Source organism: Naegleria lovaniensis (assembly GCF_003324165.1).
Source record: "Naegleria lovaniensis strain ATCC 30569 chromosome Unknown tig002, whole genome shotgun sequence".
NCBI classification, from domain to species: Eukaryota; Heterolobosea; class Eutetramitea; order Acrasida; family Naegleriidae; genus Naegleria; species Naegleria lovaniensis.
In genome coordinates, this window is record NW_025407824.1 from 47,781 (window position 1) to 67,141 (window position 19,361).

Consider the following 19,361-nt stretch of genomic DNA (forward strand, 5'->3'; position numbering starts at 1 on the left):
ACATGAGGTTGTGTTAAATCCGCACCCTGTGTTGTGGTTCAAGATTCAACATCAGGCGACTTCACTAACCGCCAAGCTGCTTGCCAAAAATTCATTTTACAGAAAAAAATTCGCTTGCTGTCAGACGTCATTTTTCTGTTGATCGTCGCACAAACTTTCAGCGTTGCACTACAGCTTCATCTACAGCAACAAGACGGTTCTCTTATTCTCGAGTTTGTTTAAACAATTTTAAAGGTAAGCTTTATATTCAACAAACCAATGTCGATTCGAATTATTATCCACGCGTCCATGATGATTCTTCGAAACTCGATATTTGGTTGAATTCATATTTGGGAATTTATTAATTAATACCTGATGCGATGCGGATTTCTCGTGCGTTTATTTTCATCATCATCATCATCATGATCACTTTGAATTGACCACATTAGTCAATCAACATGTCCTCACAACCACCTCCTTCTTCCTCGTCTTCCTCGAACAACACCAACAACAACACAAATTTGCCCTCCACAACCACCCGACCCTCTTCCATTCCTTCTTCTCCTTCAAGTTCCAATAATAATAATAACAACAACATGATGATGCGTTCTTCTCCGAAACCATCCGGTGGCATGATTCCCCAATATCAACAATATTTTCACTTGTTGCAATCCATGACCTCTGGTTCTTCTTTACCCATTCCATCGACTTCGACTTCATTGAATTTGTCTCCGAATTTGAGTGGATTGCCAACGACTAGCAGTAGTATTGGATTGGTTTCGACTTCACCCATGATGAGAAGAACGACATTGAGTGCAATTTTAGGAACCACTCCGAGTGGATTGACTCGTTCGAATCCTACAGCTTTGAGTACCACAACAACAACGATGACAACGAGTCAAAATTCTTCTTCGAAAGGAAATAGTGGTTCAGCTTCTCCAAAGAATGAGAATGTGTCTTCCACACCCATGCTTGTCACATCGAATGCTGCTTCTACTACCTTACAAAATTCATCGTCTCAATTATCGTCACCAGTACCAATTTCAAGTGCCTTGCCAGTCAAACATGTTTCTAGTGTCGTCGACGACGACGGAGTCACAACAACATCTAGCAGCATGGTCTTGTTGGACTCGAGTGATTCAATGCCTTCACCAGCCACTGCAAAACAACGAAAACCACGAAAAAAGAAGGAAGAAGATCAAGTGAAAATTGCTAGCGCAACTGAGGATGATGCATCTACGAGTGGTGGTCAAACAGAAGATGATGCATCCAAGAAGGGACGATCTAAGACTTGTAAGAGATGGACTGAAGAACAAAATCGTCTCTTGAAAGATGCTGTTTTGAGATATGGTCCAAGAAATTGGAAAAAAATTGCGTCAGAAATTAGTGGAGGAATGTTCACAGCTGATCAATGTAATCAACATTGGCACAGAGTATTGCATGTAAGTAGCAGCATATTTGGTTGCTCATATCGACATTGACATGTGAAAAATTGTTGAAACTAAAATGTCAACCAATCATCATGATTGTTGAACATAATAGCCCCGTATTATTAAGGGAGAATGGACTCAAGAAGAAGATAACCTTCTCTTTGACAAGGTTGCTGAATACGGAGAATCTAGTTGGACCAAGGTTGCTGAATTTCTCATTGGAAGAACAGACATTCAATGTCGTCACAGATATTTCCAAAAGAAAAAAGAAGTGGAAACTGGTTCAAGAAGAAAGTCCACTTCCACATTTTCGTCACCTTCTCTTGCTTCATCCACTGGTGCTTCTCCCAGTTTGGGAGTCACAGCAGATGGAGGCATGTTATCTCCACAACTTGCAGAAGGTGTTCGTGTGAACATGCCAACTCCATCGCCACCTCTTGGCATTTCTCCTAGCTCAATACTAGATTCAGGAAGTACTTCTAATTTCGTTCATCAACACAAAATTACATTATTTACGACTCCATCAACCGTTCCACTTCAGGAAAGACTGAAAGGAGATTCCTCTATCATTTTGGGTCCACAACAAGTGTTAACTTCACCCAATTTGCAACACAGTAGTAGTAGTGGAGGTGGCGGTGGCGGTGGTGGTACATTTTCCTCTCCATCTTTATCCATGGAACCCAAACAAAGAGTCACACAATTTTCCTATCTCGAAAAGGACGGAATTGATGAAAGTGATTTCAAAGATGACATGATGATCATGTCTTCTTCGACTGGTACCTCACACAATTTCCCAAAGAGTCAAATTTCCATACCACATGATGAAAAGAAATATACAATTCCAGTACCTTCTCAACAAGAAGAAATTTCACACAAACAGCCACCCTACAATGAAAATTTATTACTTTGTGACGAAGAAGATTTATCAACTCCTAAACTTGGAACAAGTGGCTCAGAAGAAGACATGTCTCATCACATGAAAAGGGCTACTCCTCAACTTGTATCGACTCAACAAGATGATATGGATGAAGATGAAGAGCCACATCAATTAACGATTGATGAAATAGATACTACTACTTCTCCAGAACTTGTCAAAGCAAAGAATTTACAAAAATCCATCCAAGTACCACCTGTCCAAACAAATACTTCCATGAGTACAACTATTACTACTGGATCCCCACAAGTTGTGACAACATCTGGTACCAGTAGTAGTAGTAGTGGTGGTGGTGGTGACCATCTGAACGCTCTCAATAACAACACACCAACCATCACTCCTGCCAAACCAAAGAAACGTTCAAGTGCTCTCAACAGAATGAGAGGAAACATCAATGTGTGGATTCCATTTAGTGAAAGTGAAGAACAAGTCTTGTTAACAGAAGTTTACAAACAATTGTTGGAAAAGAATGTCATCCTTCCTCACCAAAAGCTTAATTTCACAAACAAAGGAACAAACAGTCCAACGGATTCGATCAAGCATGAAAATGCCAGCTCATCTTGCACACCACATGAAGGACAATTACCTCCATCCTCAGAGTCCAATTTAGTGAATGTTGACATCCATGAAGCAACGACAACACCAACAACAACCACAACCACCACGACTAGACAATCCATTCTTTTACCTTCTCCAGTTCCAATTCTAATGACATCCAACTCGTCCATTCCAAGACAATTAATTCCGCACAATAATCATCTGAGAAAGACATCAGAAAATGTCACATCTACGAATCATGATGATGATGATTATGTGGATGATATTGACTTTGTTGAAATTTTGACTGTGAATAGTAATTGTTTCCATCCATTGCGTACTCATCATTCACTCAAAACTCATTTTGTGAAACTTCGAGAAATGTTAGGCGATGCTGCTTTATTCAACCTTTCATCACAGTCATTGACACCATCATCACTACTTCAAGATCAACCACAAGGTCCAGTGTTAGAACCTTTATCTCACACTCCTCTTGTGCTTTATCAAAAATCAAATAGTCATGCTTGGTTGTCTTCAAGTAAGGTTGCCACTCATCGAACCTCTAGTTTGACCTCAACAAGTTCACAATCAACAGCAGCAGCAGCAGCAACATCTCATTCAGCAGCGAGTGCCACCATTTCTTCGTCTCCACAAGCAACTCAACCAAACAAACCTGGAAGGAAAAAAAAGATGGTCATGTCAGATGCAACACAAGTCACAACAGCATCAATGGCGGAAGAAGGAGCTTCTCGAGCACCATCTTCAACTGGAAAACCAGGACGAAAGAGAAAAACAATTCCTGCTGCAGCTTCAACAAGTACGCAACTATTGTCTCAACCAGGTGTAGCTAGTTCTACAATGGCTGAACCAACTCGAAAGAAAGTGAAAAAGACTCCCTCTGCTGAGGCAAAGCATGCAAAGAGCGAAGATGTGACCTCTCAACCAATGACCCAAGTGCCTGCAGTTGCTGATTCCAATGTGACATTCCTTCTTCTTAAAAATTTCAATGCGCCAGCAACAACCAAACAAATTCAACCTTCAAAGACGACACTTCCATTAGATACACCTCTTTCACAGATTATTTCAACTATTCGAGGAAGTCTTTCACTCAGTTATGATCCAGAATTGTATTGTGAGAGCTCGCTAGTTTCCAACACTGCACAATCTTTGCGGAATTTGATGGAAGAGAAAAATATTCGACATGACGAATTGGTGATCTTTTACAAATAAACAATAGTCGTCATGATGTTGTCAAATTCACAATTTAATTTCTCAATAAATAAAAAACAATTTACAACCGTTGGTTAGTGGTTGTCTCTTCATCCATTAATTGGTCATACTTCTTCGAAATGCTTCTGTACTTGTAGAACAAGAATACAGCAACCAAGGTAATACCAATGAGTATTACTAAACAAACTCCCAATACAGTTCCAATAATCCAATAAGGTGTTTCAATAGATAATGGCTCACATGCCTCTGTTTTCACGACATTTGTGAGATCATTTGGACCTCTTGCACACTTGTGTTGCAAACCTTCCTTTCTGGTAAATCGAATTGATCTTGTCTTGGTATCCTTATTACATTCTCCTTCCAGTCGTGTGAAATCGCTCTCAGCACACAATGGACATCCATAAATTGAAAGAGTGTCCAAACGGAAATTGCATCCAGTCTCATCTACTGATCTAAGACGAGGATTATCAGCCAGAGATGACTCGGTGGAACTGTCCACAGCACACATGGCAGTAATGGTAATCTTTGCAGGTCCGTCTTGTTTGGTCAAATTGTTATAGCAAACGTTTTGATAGTTTTGCAAAGTGATGGAAACTCCAACATTGTTCACAGTAGGTGAAGTGTCATAAATGGTATCCATAGAAATTGAGTTACCAAAATCAATAACTTGACCGTTTCTATACTTGACACATGCATAAGATCCTTGAGGACAATTGTCAGCCATTGCGTATTGCTCTGAAAATGTATCCATCATGGCAAATAATTGAGTGGCTTGATTGAAATCAAACATGGTCAACATTGGTCCGCCACCAATGATGGAACGTGGGCCAACATTACTTTCATTGTTGGCCTTGCAAACATCAAAATAGAAGAAGGCATCCATGATGGCAGAAGAAAAGAATCGAGTGTTTCCTAATAATGCTCCTAACTTTTGGAATTCGAAACGTTGAGAGGCTGATTCTAATTTGTTCGTTGCTACACAAATTTCATTATTGGACCATGAGCATGTTGCACTTCCCTTTGGACTGGTTTGACCCTTACCACAGTCATAACACTTGGCACTTGTTGCATAACTGAATTGATTGGTATTACAGATCGAGCAGTTAGCACTTGCTGGAGCAGAATAGTAGCCAGCAGCGCAAGATTCACACTTGTCCAATTTTGGATATTGACCTCCAGCACAAGTATTACAGAGTACGGCACCACCAACATTGCCTGCAACACCAGAGAGAGATACCTTCGATACAACAGCACGGTTACAAGAGAAGGATTCGTTCAATGATGAAGGAGCATCCAAAGTAACAAAGTTGATATCAAACAATAATTCATCTTTCTTACGTTCGGTCATTGTGAGTGGAATATCAACTGTTTGCCAATCTTCCTCAACTTCATATTCATCTTCTTCGAATGCCTTACATCCTCCACATTGGACTGTCTTTCTAGTGACACCATCAACTAAAAAGTCGACTCTACTTCCACTATTCACAGCACATGAAAGGAACAATCGGACACTGAACGATGGAGTAATGTCCTCTTCCAATGTTACCTTTGGTAAATTAATGAATGATAAGCGAGTGACGGATTTTCCATTTCCAACACCTGAGTCCAAACCGAGAGAACCCAAATCTCTCCATCCTACAGAAGTCAAACATTCACCCACGCAAGAGGAAGTATAGGAAGTGCTCAAACCACCAATGACATCATAGAGGTGAAGAATTTTGAACCGAGAAGCTTCATTATTCTTGCAGGGTTCGCACTCAGTTTCAGCATGACGAGCAGATCTTCTATTAGTGTCAGTGTCATTATTATTGCGATTGTCATGATCATTGAAAAATCCAGGCTCGCAATAAGTACAAGTTTGGGTATTGCCAACAATTGTCTTTTTCATACCAAGTCCACACTTGATGGTTTCGCTGCATGATGCAGTGGAAGAAGGTGGCAATTGTGCACTATCATTTCTTGACTCGTTGCAAACTTTTGGTAAAATCCAGAAATAGTCAACACTTCTTCTGTTGTTGTCACAGATGGATCCATATCTGAACGAGTAATCATTCTTTGTACAAGGTACATTGGCCATAAAGCATTCTGTAGCACCAGAGAATGAAGTATGTCCGGGTGCACATGGCTTGCAAGATGACATGCCTTCTTCGTCTTGATAAGTACCAGGTGCACATGGCAAGCATGGATGAGTACCATTCGAGTAAGTACCTTTGGTACAATTTTCACATCGAGTGACCACTTCCTTGTCGACAGCACCCATAATTGAAATATTTCTGAGCTTGGCACGATCTTCACCTTCGTCTTTGGAAGAATCCTTGCTATATAACCATTGGAATGTATGGAAACCTGCTTTTGTGATTGGGAAGCTCACCTTTTTCCAGGAGAGTTGTCTGTCAGCCTTAACCAAATAATCAGTGCTACCATCCATGGAAAAGAATAAAAAGTCATAATATTGTTCTGCATCCACTTGGTATTCAAATGAAATGCTAGCAATTCCCTTATTGACAGCCGTTTGAGAAATCTCAGCTGAATATTCGAGATAGTTCTTTGAGAATGGCTTGTTTTTGTTGTCACCACTATCAATATAATCAGCACGTGGTTGCCAAGGAGAGCATGGTGGTGCCCAAGCAAAGTTCGTGCAATAAGATTTCATTTGTGGAGGAAGAATTGGTTTATCTAATTCCGTAATATGTGTGGGATGATCGCAACACAAAAAGTGTTAAAAGATGACATCAATTATTATTATTGGTAAGCCATGAACACAATCATCTATATTCTCTGTGCTACTTCATTCCACTACTACTTACCCACGTTGGTATCTTTTCCAGTCGGAATCCAATTATTCAAGCTCAACTCTCCGGAATGAGCATATGAACCAGGAGCACAATGAAGACAAGTCTTACTCGAAATTTCCAAACGAGTTCCCTCTTCACAAATCATATCACAAGGAATACCAGTGACTGGCTGAGGTAAATTATATCCCGTGCACACTGCAGGAGGCTTAAAGAAGAAGAAAGCAGCTTTTGTATTTGTAGAATTATCGCATTGAGTGAAACGAGCTCCAACATCTCTCACCGGATCACATGGACATCCCACTGCGAGAGGCAACAAACCCGAAGCAAGATCCGTGGCTTGAGTTTGCTCGGTGAGAGATCGGGTGCTGTATGGTTTGGTAAGAGCCAACGTTCTACTTGTAGTCTCTGAAGAAGTAGCAGTAGTAGTACTACTACTAGTAACAATATCTTCACCAGGAGTAGCAAAGATCATTGCCGATGCTGCTCCACAAGTAATACCAGCACAATGCGTATAACTGGTTGGATATTTAGCATTGAGAGTACATGTGGCTCGTTCAGCCTGAACCATCCAGATATTTCCTCCGATCATCATCATCATCATCATTAACACACTCATCCAACCAACGATCAAGCTTGCCGTAAGAAAGCGAGCCTTTGAGAAGGTCGATTGTGTTCTCTTCCCCACGTGTGAGCTTGTTGCTTTCATTTTTTAAATTAAATTTGAAAATTCCGAAATGGGACTGAAATAAGGTTCTATGGATTTCTAGATTTGACTTGTTTCCATAATATCGTATCTGCAGCTTGTTGAACAATAAGGTTCATCATCAACCAATTTTATTGTATAATATATATATGGAGTATTTTGGACTCATCAAGGTGGGTCGTGTTGTGTGTGAAAATATAATTCATGCAACATTGAGAGTGTGAACAAACAATATTAATAATAATATCAATATAAATCTCTCTTAACAAGTGTTGAGAGAAAAGAGTGGAAGATGAATTTTCCAACATATCATTAATCAAAACTCAACTTGGTCAACACTTGTTGCAATTCTTTCACAATGGGATGCAACGCAATTTGTGGAGTAATGTCTTTTTCTCCACTCACTAATTTGGTATCAAAGAATTTTGGTCTTGTTGGAAAGAGAATACCACCTTGTACAAGTGGATTCAAAGAATTCGCTGTGGAAGTTGTGACCTGTTTGAGACGTCCCATTAAGGATTGATCTTTGTTCTTGTCTTGTAAGGTCGAGGAACTTTCATAGACGGAATGTTCAGTGGCAAATTTCACAATGAGAGCACGGTCAGTGTCTCCACTGTTGCCTGTAATGAAAAAATATCTTGCATTCACTCCAGGTTCTTCTAAATGATATTTTCTATTTTTGTAAACATATTGAATATGGAAATAGAAGAGAGAGGAATCTTTTTCGAATAATTTTCCAACAGAATTACTGTATTCTTCAAAAACAATCTCAATAGGTGAAGAATGTAATTTTTGTAAATTTTCAAGAATTTGTTCTCGAAAGACATGTTCAATTTTTTGTTCGAGAGACATTTCACTTTGGCTTGGCAATGTGACACATTGAAAAGTGACATGCTCACCAACTTCCACATGTAAATCCTCTTCATCTTTGAATCCTCTTTCATTGATAAAGGTAACACTTGGAATGGATGAATCTGGAATTATTCCAAATTCTGGAGACTCTCGTGTGACTTGTGTCCAATTGAGTGGAACAAACAAATTTAATCCACTCAAAGAAGGAGATGAAAATGCAGTTAATTTTAAATCCTCAACTGCCATGGTTGATGAACCAGATCTAGGACTGGATGAGCTGCTATGATTGGAACCATACGTGGCATTCACTTTACCATTCACCAATTGCAACAATGGATCGTTTCTATAAATGGAATATTCAAAAACCATTTTTGAATTGACATGTTGTGGGCTAATACTCTTACTTTCCTTCCGAATGACATTCACGAGAGAAGTTTGTGAAAGATCAATACAAATTTCACCAATAAAATCATCCCTACTCAGAACATCTTTATCCATCACATGCAATCGAATCGAATCAAACAATAAGATGGCATCGTACAAGATGGAAAATCTTGAATTCCAAACAGGATTCAAACTCTTATAAACGGCCTAATATTTCAATCAAAATGATGTGAATGTTCGTGGGATTAAATGTTGTTAGGGTGTGAATATTTGTTTAGATCAACAACAATATGAATTCATTGAAAGAAATGAAACGAACCTTGGTTTGTGCGAGTGGTTTGAAAACAACAGATTCCGACAAGTTGTTGTTGTTGTTATTGCTTTGAAGAGCCAATTTTGAAGAGGTTGAAATAGAGACATAGGGATCTGATAAACCATTGACATCAGTGGCAGCTGTGCAGAGAGTATTTGAATCCAATTGACAGTTCAGATGTGTTTTTTCCAAATTTAATTTACTTACGCAATGATTGACCTTCCATGATGAATAATTCGACAAGATCATCAATTAATAGACCACGGGTGGGTTTTTTGGTGACCACAGTACTGGTGGCATTGGAAGACTGCATGTTATGATTTGGATTTTTTGTTTTTTGAAATGTGACTTGACATCGAACGGACCATTTCTTGGACATGATTTGATGTTCACTTCCTTTACACTGATCAACCCCCTTTCCAATGATTCCGAGTCAATCAACATGTTTGTATTTATTAATTAATATCATAGACAAATCTCACAGCAAGCAATACCTTTCCAGTGCTATCTACAAGCTTACATTTCACACGAGTTTTAGACAACAAACTCCAAATGACCTTTCGTTCAGGTAAAGTAATCACATAACGTTCTTCCTTTGGTTCAAGATCGACCACCTTTGACACATATTCCACACGAGAAGAAACTGTATCTAATTTTTCATGGAATTCACATCCAGAAAGGAACTCATTCACATAGAAACGAATTTGTAACTTGTAGGTCCATCTCTTCTTCAATTTGATGAGAATTGGTGTCGACTTCACTTCAATTGGTTTTGACTCGTCATTTACATAAATATATGCAGCTTCTAAAACCACTCCTGGTTCTTGTCTCTTCACATGCACCACAAGAGCATTGGTTCTATTTTCAGCCCATGTTTCTTTAGCATGATCGTCACTGATAAAGGTGACTGGCATGGTTGTGGAGAGGTTTGGAGCAAAGTTGAATTGATCGTCGACATTAATCTTGAGTTGTTGTTTGAGATGTTTCGCTTTAGCAGTCTGTAGAGCAGCAATAATTTCAGTCTTCTTTTCATCTTCGAGTAAATAGTCGCCACTTGTTGGACAATGCAAAACAAATACATTGTCGTCGAATGGAGAAACTGAAACACCAGTAATTTCGTCAAGTGCAATCTTTCTCTTAATCTTAAATTCTTGTTCATCAATATTATATACATTCTTGTCAGTCACAACAAGTAAACGATGTTGCTTTTTGAAATTCTTGTTATACTTGAGCACTTGTCCTGAAAATAGCAATTCCTTGTCTCCATTTCTGTCAAAGATCTTCTTCATTCTTTGTGTACCATCGAGTCTCAAATAATCTCCCATGTATTCACGCAAGAGAGTTCTTCTATTACGTCCCTTTCTACCGCTATAGATGGAATCGACCTTATCTTGAATTCCTCTTTCATCAGCTCCTTCGTAGAGTTTCAAGGCAGATGTGGTTGCTGGTTTTTGTGCCTTGGCATTTGGCATGTTTTGTTTCACCTTCTCAGGATCAGAATTGTTCACAAGAATGAGACATCCAAGCTTGGTTGGAGTCAATACTGGAACCTTTACAGTTGGATCGTGTTTAAATTCAATGGTCTTGACACCTTTCACGTCAGTACTTGGTTTGTAAATAAACTTGTCTTCAACATTGACTGGTAATTCCATTCCGTATTTATCCTTATAGGCGTCACACACAACACTGATAAGCTCTGTCTTCTTCTTACATGAAGCAAACAAATCGTGATCTGTTGGACAATGGATGACAAAGAAAGCATCACGCATGGTACTAACTGATACACCAGTAATGTCTTTGATAGGCGTTACACGATTGATGGTCAACTTTTCATCATCAACAGTGTAAATATAATTTGGAGTGACCACAATTTTTCTTGGCTGAGTTCTGAATCTCTTATTGACCTTGGTCATCAAGTTGGAGAACAAGATTTGACCATTCCATTCAGGATCATGCTTACGAACAAGCTCGCAGAATTTTGGATTTTCTTTCAAATTCAAATAATCTCCTTGGAACCACACAAGAAGTGAATCCTTTCGACGAATCTTCATACCACCAAAAACGTCACTAAGTTCAACTTCATCCATATCTCCTGGTTTGGCCATTTTTCCAGCACGAACCGACTTTCTTGACATGGATTGTCGTACAGCCAAATCGTTGTGTGCCTTGTCAGAGTCGGCATCAGATTCAGAAACGACGTGAATTTCAGCGCCATTTGGTACAGGTACCAAAGTAGTGACAATGAATTGTTCTTGATTTTCTGGTTCCAGAATCCATTCCAAATCAACATCTTTTGTGCCCTTCTTGGCAAGATTAATTTGGTGTTGAGTGACAACCTTAATTGGTAAAAGTTGGCTACAAGCTTCCTGATAACTATCATAGATGGATTCCAAAATTTCAGTCTTCTTGGCACTTTCACTCAACACATCTTGATCTGGATGATCAATCACAAAGAAGTTATCCGAATATGGAGAAACAGTTGCACAAGTCACTTGAGTGATAGGAATACGTCTGTTGACCAAATAACCTCCACTTGGATCAATGTTATAAACTGCCTTATCAGTGACCATCAAAATTCTGTCTTGTTTCTTAAATCTCTTATTGTACTTGGAAACAACACCAGAGAAGAGGACCTTACTGTCACCATAGTCTTTTTTCAATTGACCCATCAGTTCACTAAAGTTCATTCTCAAGTAGTCTCTATTTTGATCGTGTTTACCGAAAAGGGAGAGCTTTCTTCTCAATTTTCTTTGATTGTAAATATCAGCTTGTGTGAAAGTATGAACAACCATGATTCTATTCTGATGCTCGTCCAAGAAGGCCTCAGTGCTCACAGTCTTTTTAAGATTGTACGCTGATGGAACAAATCGTACTGTGAATTTTTTAACACCTCGTTCATCGGGCTTGTTATTGAGAATGTTCATTTCTTTGGTGACTTCAACCTTTGGAACGTGTTCTCCCTTAAATTTGGAAGAAGTGGCTTCGATCAACTTGTTGAACTCTTCCAAAAATTCCCACTTGTTATCGAGATCCAACAATTCATCACCTCCATCCTCAGAATCTTTCATCTTGAAAATCATGTAATTGTCCGAGTAAGGTGAAATGTAAATTTTAGAAATGTCTCGAATTGGAATCTTTCGAAGTTGTTCCAATTCTGCCGAAGTTGAATCCAAAAGATAAATATTTCTCTTGTCGGAACCTGTGATGAGCACACGCTTCTTACTCTCTCCAAAGTTATTCGTTCTGAAACCATCCTGTCTCATAATTACTTCTTCTGGTTCTTCAGTGGCCTTCTTCTCTTGCTTGGAATCTACTGATTGCATGGCCTTCTTCATCATTTCATCCAACTTGTCTGCTCTTCGTTGACGATACTTTCTGAATGCGTTTTGAATCTTTTTAGCCATTTCATGCTTTTGATTTCGAACCATTTCATCGAGTTGGAACAATTGAACGGCTGACTGGAGCAAGACATTGTTTTTACCAAGGAAATAATCCTCTGGATTGGACATGCCAATAATTTCCTGACTCAGAATGTGTTGAACGGCCTCCTTTTTGTGTTCTGTCGTAAATTCTGACACTTTTCCATACTTGTTCGTAATAAAAGTTTCCCAATAGGGGAATGTGTCAGGACACAACAATTTGTATCTTTCCAAGAAGACATCGTATGGAATCTTAATATTGTATCCCACTGTAGATCCAACGTCTCCCTTTCTTGACAGCACAGTATCCAAAATACCAAGATATTTCACTTGATGATTCACAACATCGGTCTGGAAATCATCAGCTCTTCTCTCATAGTTAGGAATGATACAACGAATATGATGGTGCTTCAAACTACATGAATTCAATTGATGCATCAATTTACCGACATCTTTCAAGAACTTCTCAGCTGTGGTTTGTTGTAATTTACTGCCGGCAGAAGAGGATTTTCCCTTCGATAAGACATCATTCGGTTGTTCTCCTTTAGGGAATAGAGCAATGATGAGATGATCCTTACTTGTTTGCATGGCAAAGAGTAAATCTTCAAAGAGAGTGTCACGATTCTTATCGACCCATCCGTCTGAAGTGTTATATCGAACAGCAGCTGCAAAGTGTTCAAGTTCAAATTCGACAGGTTCAGCCAATCTTGGAATTCTAAAGTAAGGATGTTTGAGATTGGTCTTCATCTTTTGAACATAATTCACATCATTGCCATTAGGGAATAAACTCTCTTCGTCCAATAGTGAAAAGACACTGAGAGGTTTACCAGCAATGAGTTGAATGGCCGATTCTGAATCAAATTTAGTATTTCGTTGTTGTGCCTCTCCGAGTGGAGTCATGGAAGTCGATGGTTTGTAGTCGTCACCATAAATCTCCTTCTTAATCTCTTCTTGTTCCTTCTTGATGGATTTTTGAACACCACTTTGAATCTTTTCATTCACAAAGTTGATACACAATTGTTCAAAGCCATTCTTTAACTTGTCATTGGGTGACTCGTCATTCTCGCTACCAGCTTTACCAGTTCCAATACTCGATGAATAAATTTCAAATCCGAAAATATCCAAAATACCAATATTGAAATATGTCTCACTATTGGTCTTGTTCACAAAATCATCATAATCAGGAACTCTCAGAGAACGATTGACTCTCTTGACTAACCAAAAGAAGAGTCGTTCGTAAATATTCTTTGCCAATGTGTCTCTGTTGAATTCTGCTTGTTCCACAGATTGAGTTTGTTCGATGGGATTTGGATTACCAGCCATACGAATGGTTCTAGTGATTAAACTCTTTCGTAACACTTCAGCATCGACCTGTAACGTATTGGCAGTCGTTTTTAGGGCAATTTCATTGGCAACATCACATGCTCTCACTCCTGCAGCAATACCTCTTCGTTTACGTTCCTCTGGATCTTCAATACTTGAAAATTTAATGTTACCAAGTTGTAAAATTGCTGCCACAACTTTGAAAACTGCCATTTGCTCTGCAATGGACATTTGAACGAGATCCATCGCTTTCTTTGTATTCTCAAATTCAACAGCGTCATCAATGGCATTGACTGTAATCAAGTTGTTGTTCAAATAATGATACTCTTCAGGGAAACCAAGACCCAATTGTTTTCTCACATATTCATCGGATAAGAGTTGATAGAAAATGTGGAAATTACGTTCTCCATACCGTCTCTTCACTACTCTGGCCTTTTCGAGAAGGAGTGTGAAAATCTCAGCTCCTTGCAATTGACCCTTAAAGTTGAAATAGAGATTTGTGAATTTACCGAAACGTGAAGAGTTATTGTTACGAAGAGTCTTTGCATTACCAAATGCTTCCAACAATGGATTACTTTGTAGAATAGAGTCCTTAATTCTCTGAGTTTCTAATCCAGAAATTGAAACAGCTGCCAAATATTCCATAATAATTTTAGCAGCTTCGGTTTTTCCTGAACCAGATTCACCGCTAATGATAATGGCTTGACCGACACCAATTCCTTCAGAAATACTGAAATCATTAATAATGAATGATTCCTCTGTTTGCTGCTGTTGATCGACTGGTGGTGGAGGAGGTCTTTTCTTTGAACCATTTCGAGTCCCGAGAACTGGAGCATTGTTTTTACTCGTCGTGGCATGTTCTAATAGAGTTCGATAGGTGTCTTCAGCAAGTGAATAGATGTGAGGAGCCAATTCGTATGGAATGTGAGAATGGAACAATGCTTTGGTTTCATTGCTGTACAGTCCCTTCACACTCTTATAGGGATTGAGTGACAAAATGACTGGACCCACACATGTGTAAATTTCGTTTTGATAATAACGATTGGAGAGAATGTTGGTCAAATCAATATCTGTCAATTCACCACTAGTGGTGGAACTATCCACTGATTTCTTTCTTCCCTTATTGGTGTCCATCAGAAGAAGTGTTAAATCGTCACACATTTTACGATCTTCCAATCGACGAACACGGAAATCTTGTTGATAATCCGATGGAGCTGGTTGATAACGATTATAGGAAGCTCCAGATCCTGCACTACTAAAGGATTTTCTATTTCTTGGTTGATCAACATCACTTGGTGGAGATGGCATGAGTTGAGGTTGCAATACTGTTTCTGTTCGAATCACTGTGGCTTTCTTGTCTTCATCTCCTGAATGTTCTGAATGAGTGTCATTACGTGAATCCAATACTATTTTTGGTTTGTTATTGGGTACAGAAGGTGGTTGTTGTTGGGATCGTTGAATGGTCGGTTTCACACCCAAACTAGGCAATGGAGGTGGTTGAACTGTTTGTTGTTGATTATTCACACCTTGTTCATTTGTTTTAGGACTCACACTTCGTGATGGTTTGTTATTAGGTACAGAAGGAGGTTCAACCACACTATTAGTCGTCGTGTTTGGAGAAGTTGAAGAATTCTTTCGTCCAGGAACTGGTGGTTTGGGAGGAACCATTGGAGTCACGTGACTAGTAGAAGTAGTATTAGTATTACTGGTCGTTGTGGATGGAGATACAGAGGATGATGAATCATGATCGCTCGTTCCTCTTGGTGATCTCTTGTCTTGAGTTGCGAGAGGTTTCTTCCAAGTCGTCTTTCCAGTCGCTTCATGATGATAATAAAAAGCATTTCTTCCAGCATCAAAGTAAGCTTTCCATCCTTCTTCAATACCTTGTTCGGGATCTCCAGAAGTTTCATCCGAGGCTTGTTTGATACCAATGGGTGGAGATGGTTTTTGAATGGGTTTTGAAGAGAGTGTTGGAACTGGAGGTTTTGAACTTGTTGTTGGCTGTGATGTCACATTTTCAGGAGTCACAGGTGTAGTTGCGTTTGAAGTTGTTAAACTTTCACTACTAGTAGTGGTTGCCTTTTTCGCAAGAGGTTTCTTCCAAGTCGTCTTTCCAGTCACTTCATGATGTAATAATAAGCATTTCTTCCCGATCGAAATAAGCAGTCCATCCTTCTTCTAATTCATCTTCTTTCGCAGTAGAATCTGATGAGGAAGAATTGCTAGTGGATGTTGATTTGGGAGGAGCAGTATTTGAACTGTCAAGAGGTTTCTTCCAAGTTGTTGCTCCAGTTACTTCATTATGGTAATAATAGGCGCATCGTGAAGAATCATAGTAAGCACACCAACCTTGTGGTAAATTTGCAGTGGGATCATCGTCCTTCTTATTCAAGGAAGAGGTGGCTGACACTTCTTTTTGTAGTTTACTGGAATACGAGTCTGTAAATGTTGTTGATGCTGCTGTGGTGGAGGAGGATGAAGGTTTTGAGGGTTTGGAAGAAGTGACAGGTGGCACTTGAGAAGTTGTTTTTTGATTCCACAAATTTGAATTCTTGAGTGCAGAAACTGTATTCATTTGGGGTGGTTGAGAAGTTGTTGTTGTTGATGACATTGCAGAAGAAGAAGAGGATGACGATGATGCATTACCAGATTTCACAACACCCAATGGTTTGCTGCTTTCTGATCCAACACTTGTTGTTGGCTGCTTGGAAACTGATCCCTTTCGAGCTTGAGTGGTGCTATTGCTCGACCTTTTCGTGTCTGCTAAAGTATTCGAGTCTTCTTCATCACTGCTACCACTGTTAAGATCGGTATCGGAGGTGTGTTCTCGAACTTCAATTCGATCTTCATCCTCTTCATCATTGTGTTGTGGGAATGATGATGATGACGAGGTGGTTGATTTGGAAGAGTATGGTTGATTCAATACGACACTTTTTTCATCTTGATCAGTTACTTTCACTTCGGGAATGTTCTGTACTTGTTTTAATGATGATGAGGATGATGATGAGGCAGTAGTAGTAGTAGCTGTGGTGGTTGTATTACTCAAAGTTGATGACGATGACGAAGAAGAATTCATCGATCCCTTTCGAGCTTGAGGCAATGCTGGAGGTACCATTGAATTGCCCTTCTCCGAGCCTGCTACTGCTGCTGCTGTTGTACTTGTTGATGATGAAACATTGGAATCTTTCCTTGGAGGAGGAAGTTTAGGAGCCTCTCTTCTTGGTACCACTGTGGTTGGAGGAGACGATCCAGTCGTACTACTGTTTGGAGAGTTGCTGTTTTTGGGAGAAGATGATTGTTGTTGATCAATTCCTCTCTGAATCAGTACTGGATTGGTTTTGGTGGTTGATGATGTGGTTGGTGTAGTATTTGATGTTGATGTTGATAAAGTACTAGAGGCACCAACACTTGTTTTATTGGCAGATGCTCCTAATTTGGAACCAGAATTGGTCATGTTGTTGCTTGAGGCGATCGTGGATTGTAATTGTTGAAAGAGAGCCTTTCGGTTCGCGAAAGACGTGGCAGAGACATCTTGTGGTTGTGAATTGTTTTGGTCAGACATTGTGTGAAAAGAGTGTCAATAATCTCACAACGAATGATGATAATGATTATTTGACACTAACCAAACAACTTCTCAAAGATGGCTATGTATTATGCTGATGATAGTAGTTCGTCCTGTTGTTGTGATTTGGGTGTGACACTTTTTTTTTTGTTGTAGACATTGAACTAAATGAGACAAATGTTGGCAAGTGACTGTATTGAGAAAATGTGAAATGGAGAGGGTGATCCAAAATTGTCGAACTTCAATATCCAGCAGAGAAAGTACTGTGTTGTATAGCTTGACCTGACATGTAAATGTAATTCACCTCAAAATTACAATCAAGTGAATAATGAATCCCTTTCACACAATATACAACTTACCTCTTGAGTGGGTGGTACATTTTTCACAACCAATTGCAAGCAAGTGAATTCATGCGATCCGACCTGACACCTCCGAGCAGTAGTCCAGCATGAAATCCGGGAGCTTTTTCACAAGTCATTACCAATATTAAGAAACAAAGGTTTATGTCACAGTTGGTCGACTCTGGGGAAGCTGGTTATATTAAGTTCAATAAATAGTTATTGTTAAACAAATGTGCAAGTTCTTCTATATATATAGCAATACATTCAAAGTTCATCATTCACAAAACCTCTTCCATAATCTCTCATCTTGGACAAGGAACCATAAATGTTTTTGAAAGAAACAATTCCCATAATAAAAATCACAATAAAATCAATGGCCATTAATAACCAAACAAAAGACATCACTACATTACAAATAAATCCTGGAACACTTCCAAATATTTGTAATTTTGGATAGTAATAAATAGCTGCCATCACACCACTCACACCATAAGTCATAAATCCAGAAATGCCAAACAAACAAAATAGAATGGAAATCAAATAACAAAAAAGGAAGAGAATAAATCTGGGAACAGATGCTGTCTCCATTGCTCTATATAATGGATAATAAGTGATAAAGAAGTGAACTGGTGGTAGAATAAATATGGCAGCTGTGGAAATTACTAAATATTGACCTTTCATCATGTCTGTAACATCTAGTGAGTAACCTGGAGGATAAAACACAGTAATGTAGGCAGTGACACAATTCAATACCAAAACGAGTGAAAATAAAAGCCATGATACGAAACCAAAATAAGTTATTTTTCTACGACCGAATTCATTTGGAATTCCACTAATGTTGTGATGTATGAATGGACAACATATTGGAAAATTCTTCTTTCTACCCGTTCTCTTCATTTGGTTTTGTAATTGTAGAATTTCCATTTCCTTTCGTTCCAATTCTCGTTGTTTCTCTGTCAATTGTTTAGAAAGATTATGCATGGCTGCTGCTTCCAATTCTTGTTCGTACATTGTCGATGATGGTATATTCGAGTTTGACAAGTTATTATTATTGATAGACAGGCGATGATTGTCAGCAAGAGTATTATTGTTGAACATACGATGATGATTACCAGAGAGAGATCTTTGCGGAGGCATTGGATCAAGTATTTCTGAGATTGAAATTGGCAAACTATCATCGTCAGCAGAAAAACTTGATACTCTGTGTGGTTGAGACACTCTGTGTTCAGACATATCCAGCGCGACAGCACCGATGTTGTTGTGAATGGTGTCATCCCCTGAGTCGTCATGAATTGCGCTGCCAATGGTAAATTCCATGTTTTTGTCTATTTTTTTTTGTACATGCAAGCTGAAAAAGGCCAATGAAAAAACGGTCGGGAATGAGATTCGAATCTCCTTTGGGGCTGTTCTTTTAACCACTGGAAACTTTGAATCCTTGTCAATATTCGTACTCGAGTTTCCTTCTGTTGCAAGACATGTAATATTGAAACGTTGAATGATTGACATTGTTACTGCTTGCTCACCAGTTTCTAACAGCGCCAAAAAATATTTCTCATTCA

General features: G+C 39.0%; 5 protein-coding genes across 5 annotated transcripts; 1 reads left to right on the forward strand and 4 right to left on the reverse strand.

Moving 5' to 3' along the window:
* Positions 1-437: 437 nt before the first annotated feature.
* On the forward strand, positions 438-4,110 carry C9374_006805 (uncharacterized protein; the record flags this gene model as incomplete). Its single annotated transcript, XM_044696706.1, has 2 exons — positions 438-1,421; positions 1,522-4,110. 2 exons carry the CDS (start codon positions 438-440, stop codon positions 4,108-4,110), a joined length of 3,573 nt encoding a protein of 1,190 aa, XP_044555168.1.
* Positions 4,111-4,171: 61 nt separating this feature from the next.
* C9374_006806 (uncharacterized protein) lies at positions 4,172-7,611 on the reverse strand (the record flags this gene model as incomplete). Its single annotated transcript, XM_044696707.1, has 2 exons — positions 4,172-6,786; positions 6,918-7,611. The coding sequence occupies 2 exons, from the start codon at positions 7,609-7,611 to the stop codon at positions 4,172-4,174; spliced, it is 3,309 nt and encodes a 1,102-aa protein (XP_044555169.1).
* Positions 7,612-7,920: 309 nt separating this feature from the next.
* Positions 7,921-9,470, reverse strand: C9374_006807 (uncharacterized protein; the record flags this gene model as incomplete). Its single annotated transcript, XM_044696708.1, has 3 exons — positions 7,921-9,051; positions 9,164-9,297; positions 9,365-9,470. The coding sequence occupies 3 exons, from the start codon at positions 9,468-9,470 to the stop codon at positions 7,921-7,923; spliced, it is 1,371 nt and encodes a 456-aa protein (XP_044555170.1).
* A 142-nt stretch (positions 9,471-9,612) lies between these two features.
* C9374_006808 (uncharacterized protein) lies at positions 9,613-17,461 on the reverse strand (the record flags this gene model as incomplete). Its single annotated transcript, XM_044696709.1, has 2 exons — positions 9,613-16,019; positions 16,249-17,461. 2 exons carry the CDS (start codon positions 17,459-17,461, stop codon positions 9,613-9,615), a joined length of 7,620 nt encoding a protein of 2,539 aa, XP_044555171.1.
* A 605-nt stretch (positions 17,462-18,066) lies between these two features.
* C9374_006809 (uncharacterized protein) lies at positions 18,067-19,119 on the reverse strand (the record flags this gene model as incomplete). Its single annotated transcript, XM_044696710.1, has 1 exon — positions 18,067-19,119. The coding sequence occupies one exon, from the start codon at positions 19,117-19,119 to the stop codon at positions 18,067-18,069; it is 1,053 nt and encodes a 350-aa protein (XP_044555172.1).
* Positions 19,120-19,361: the final 242 nt, after the last annotated feature.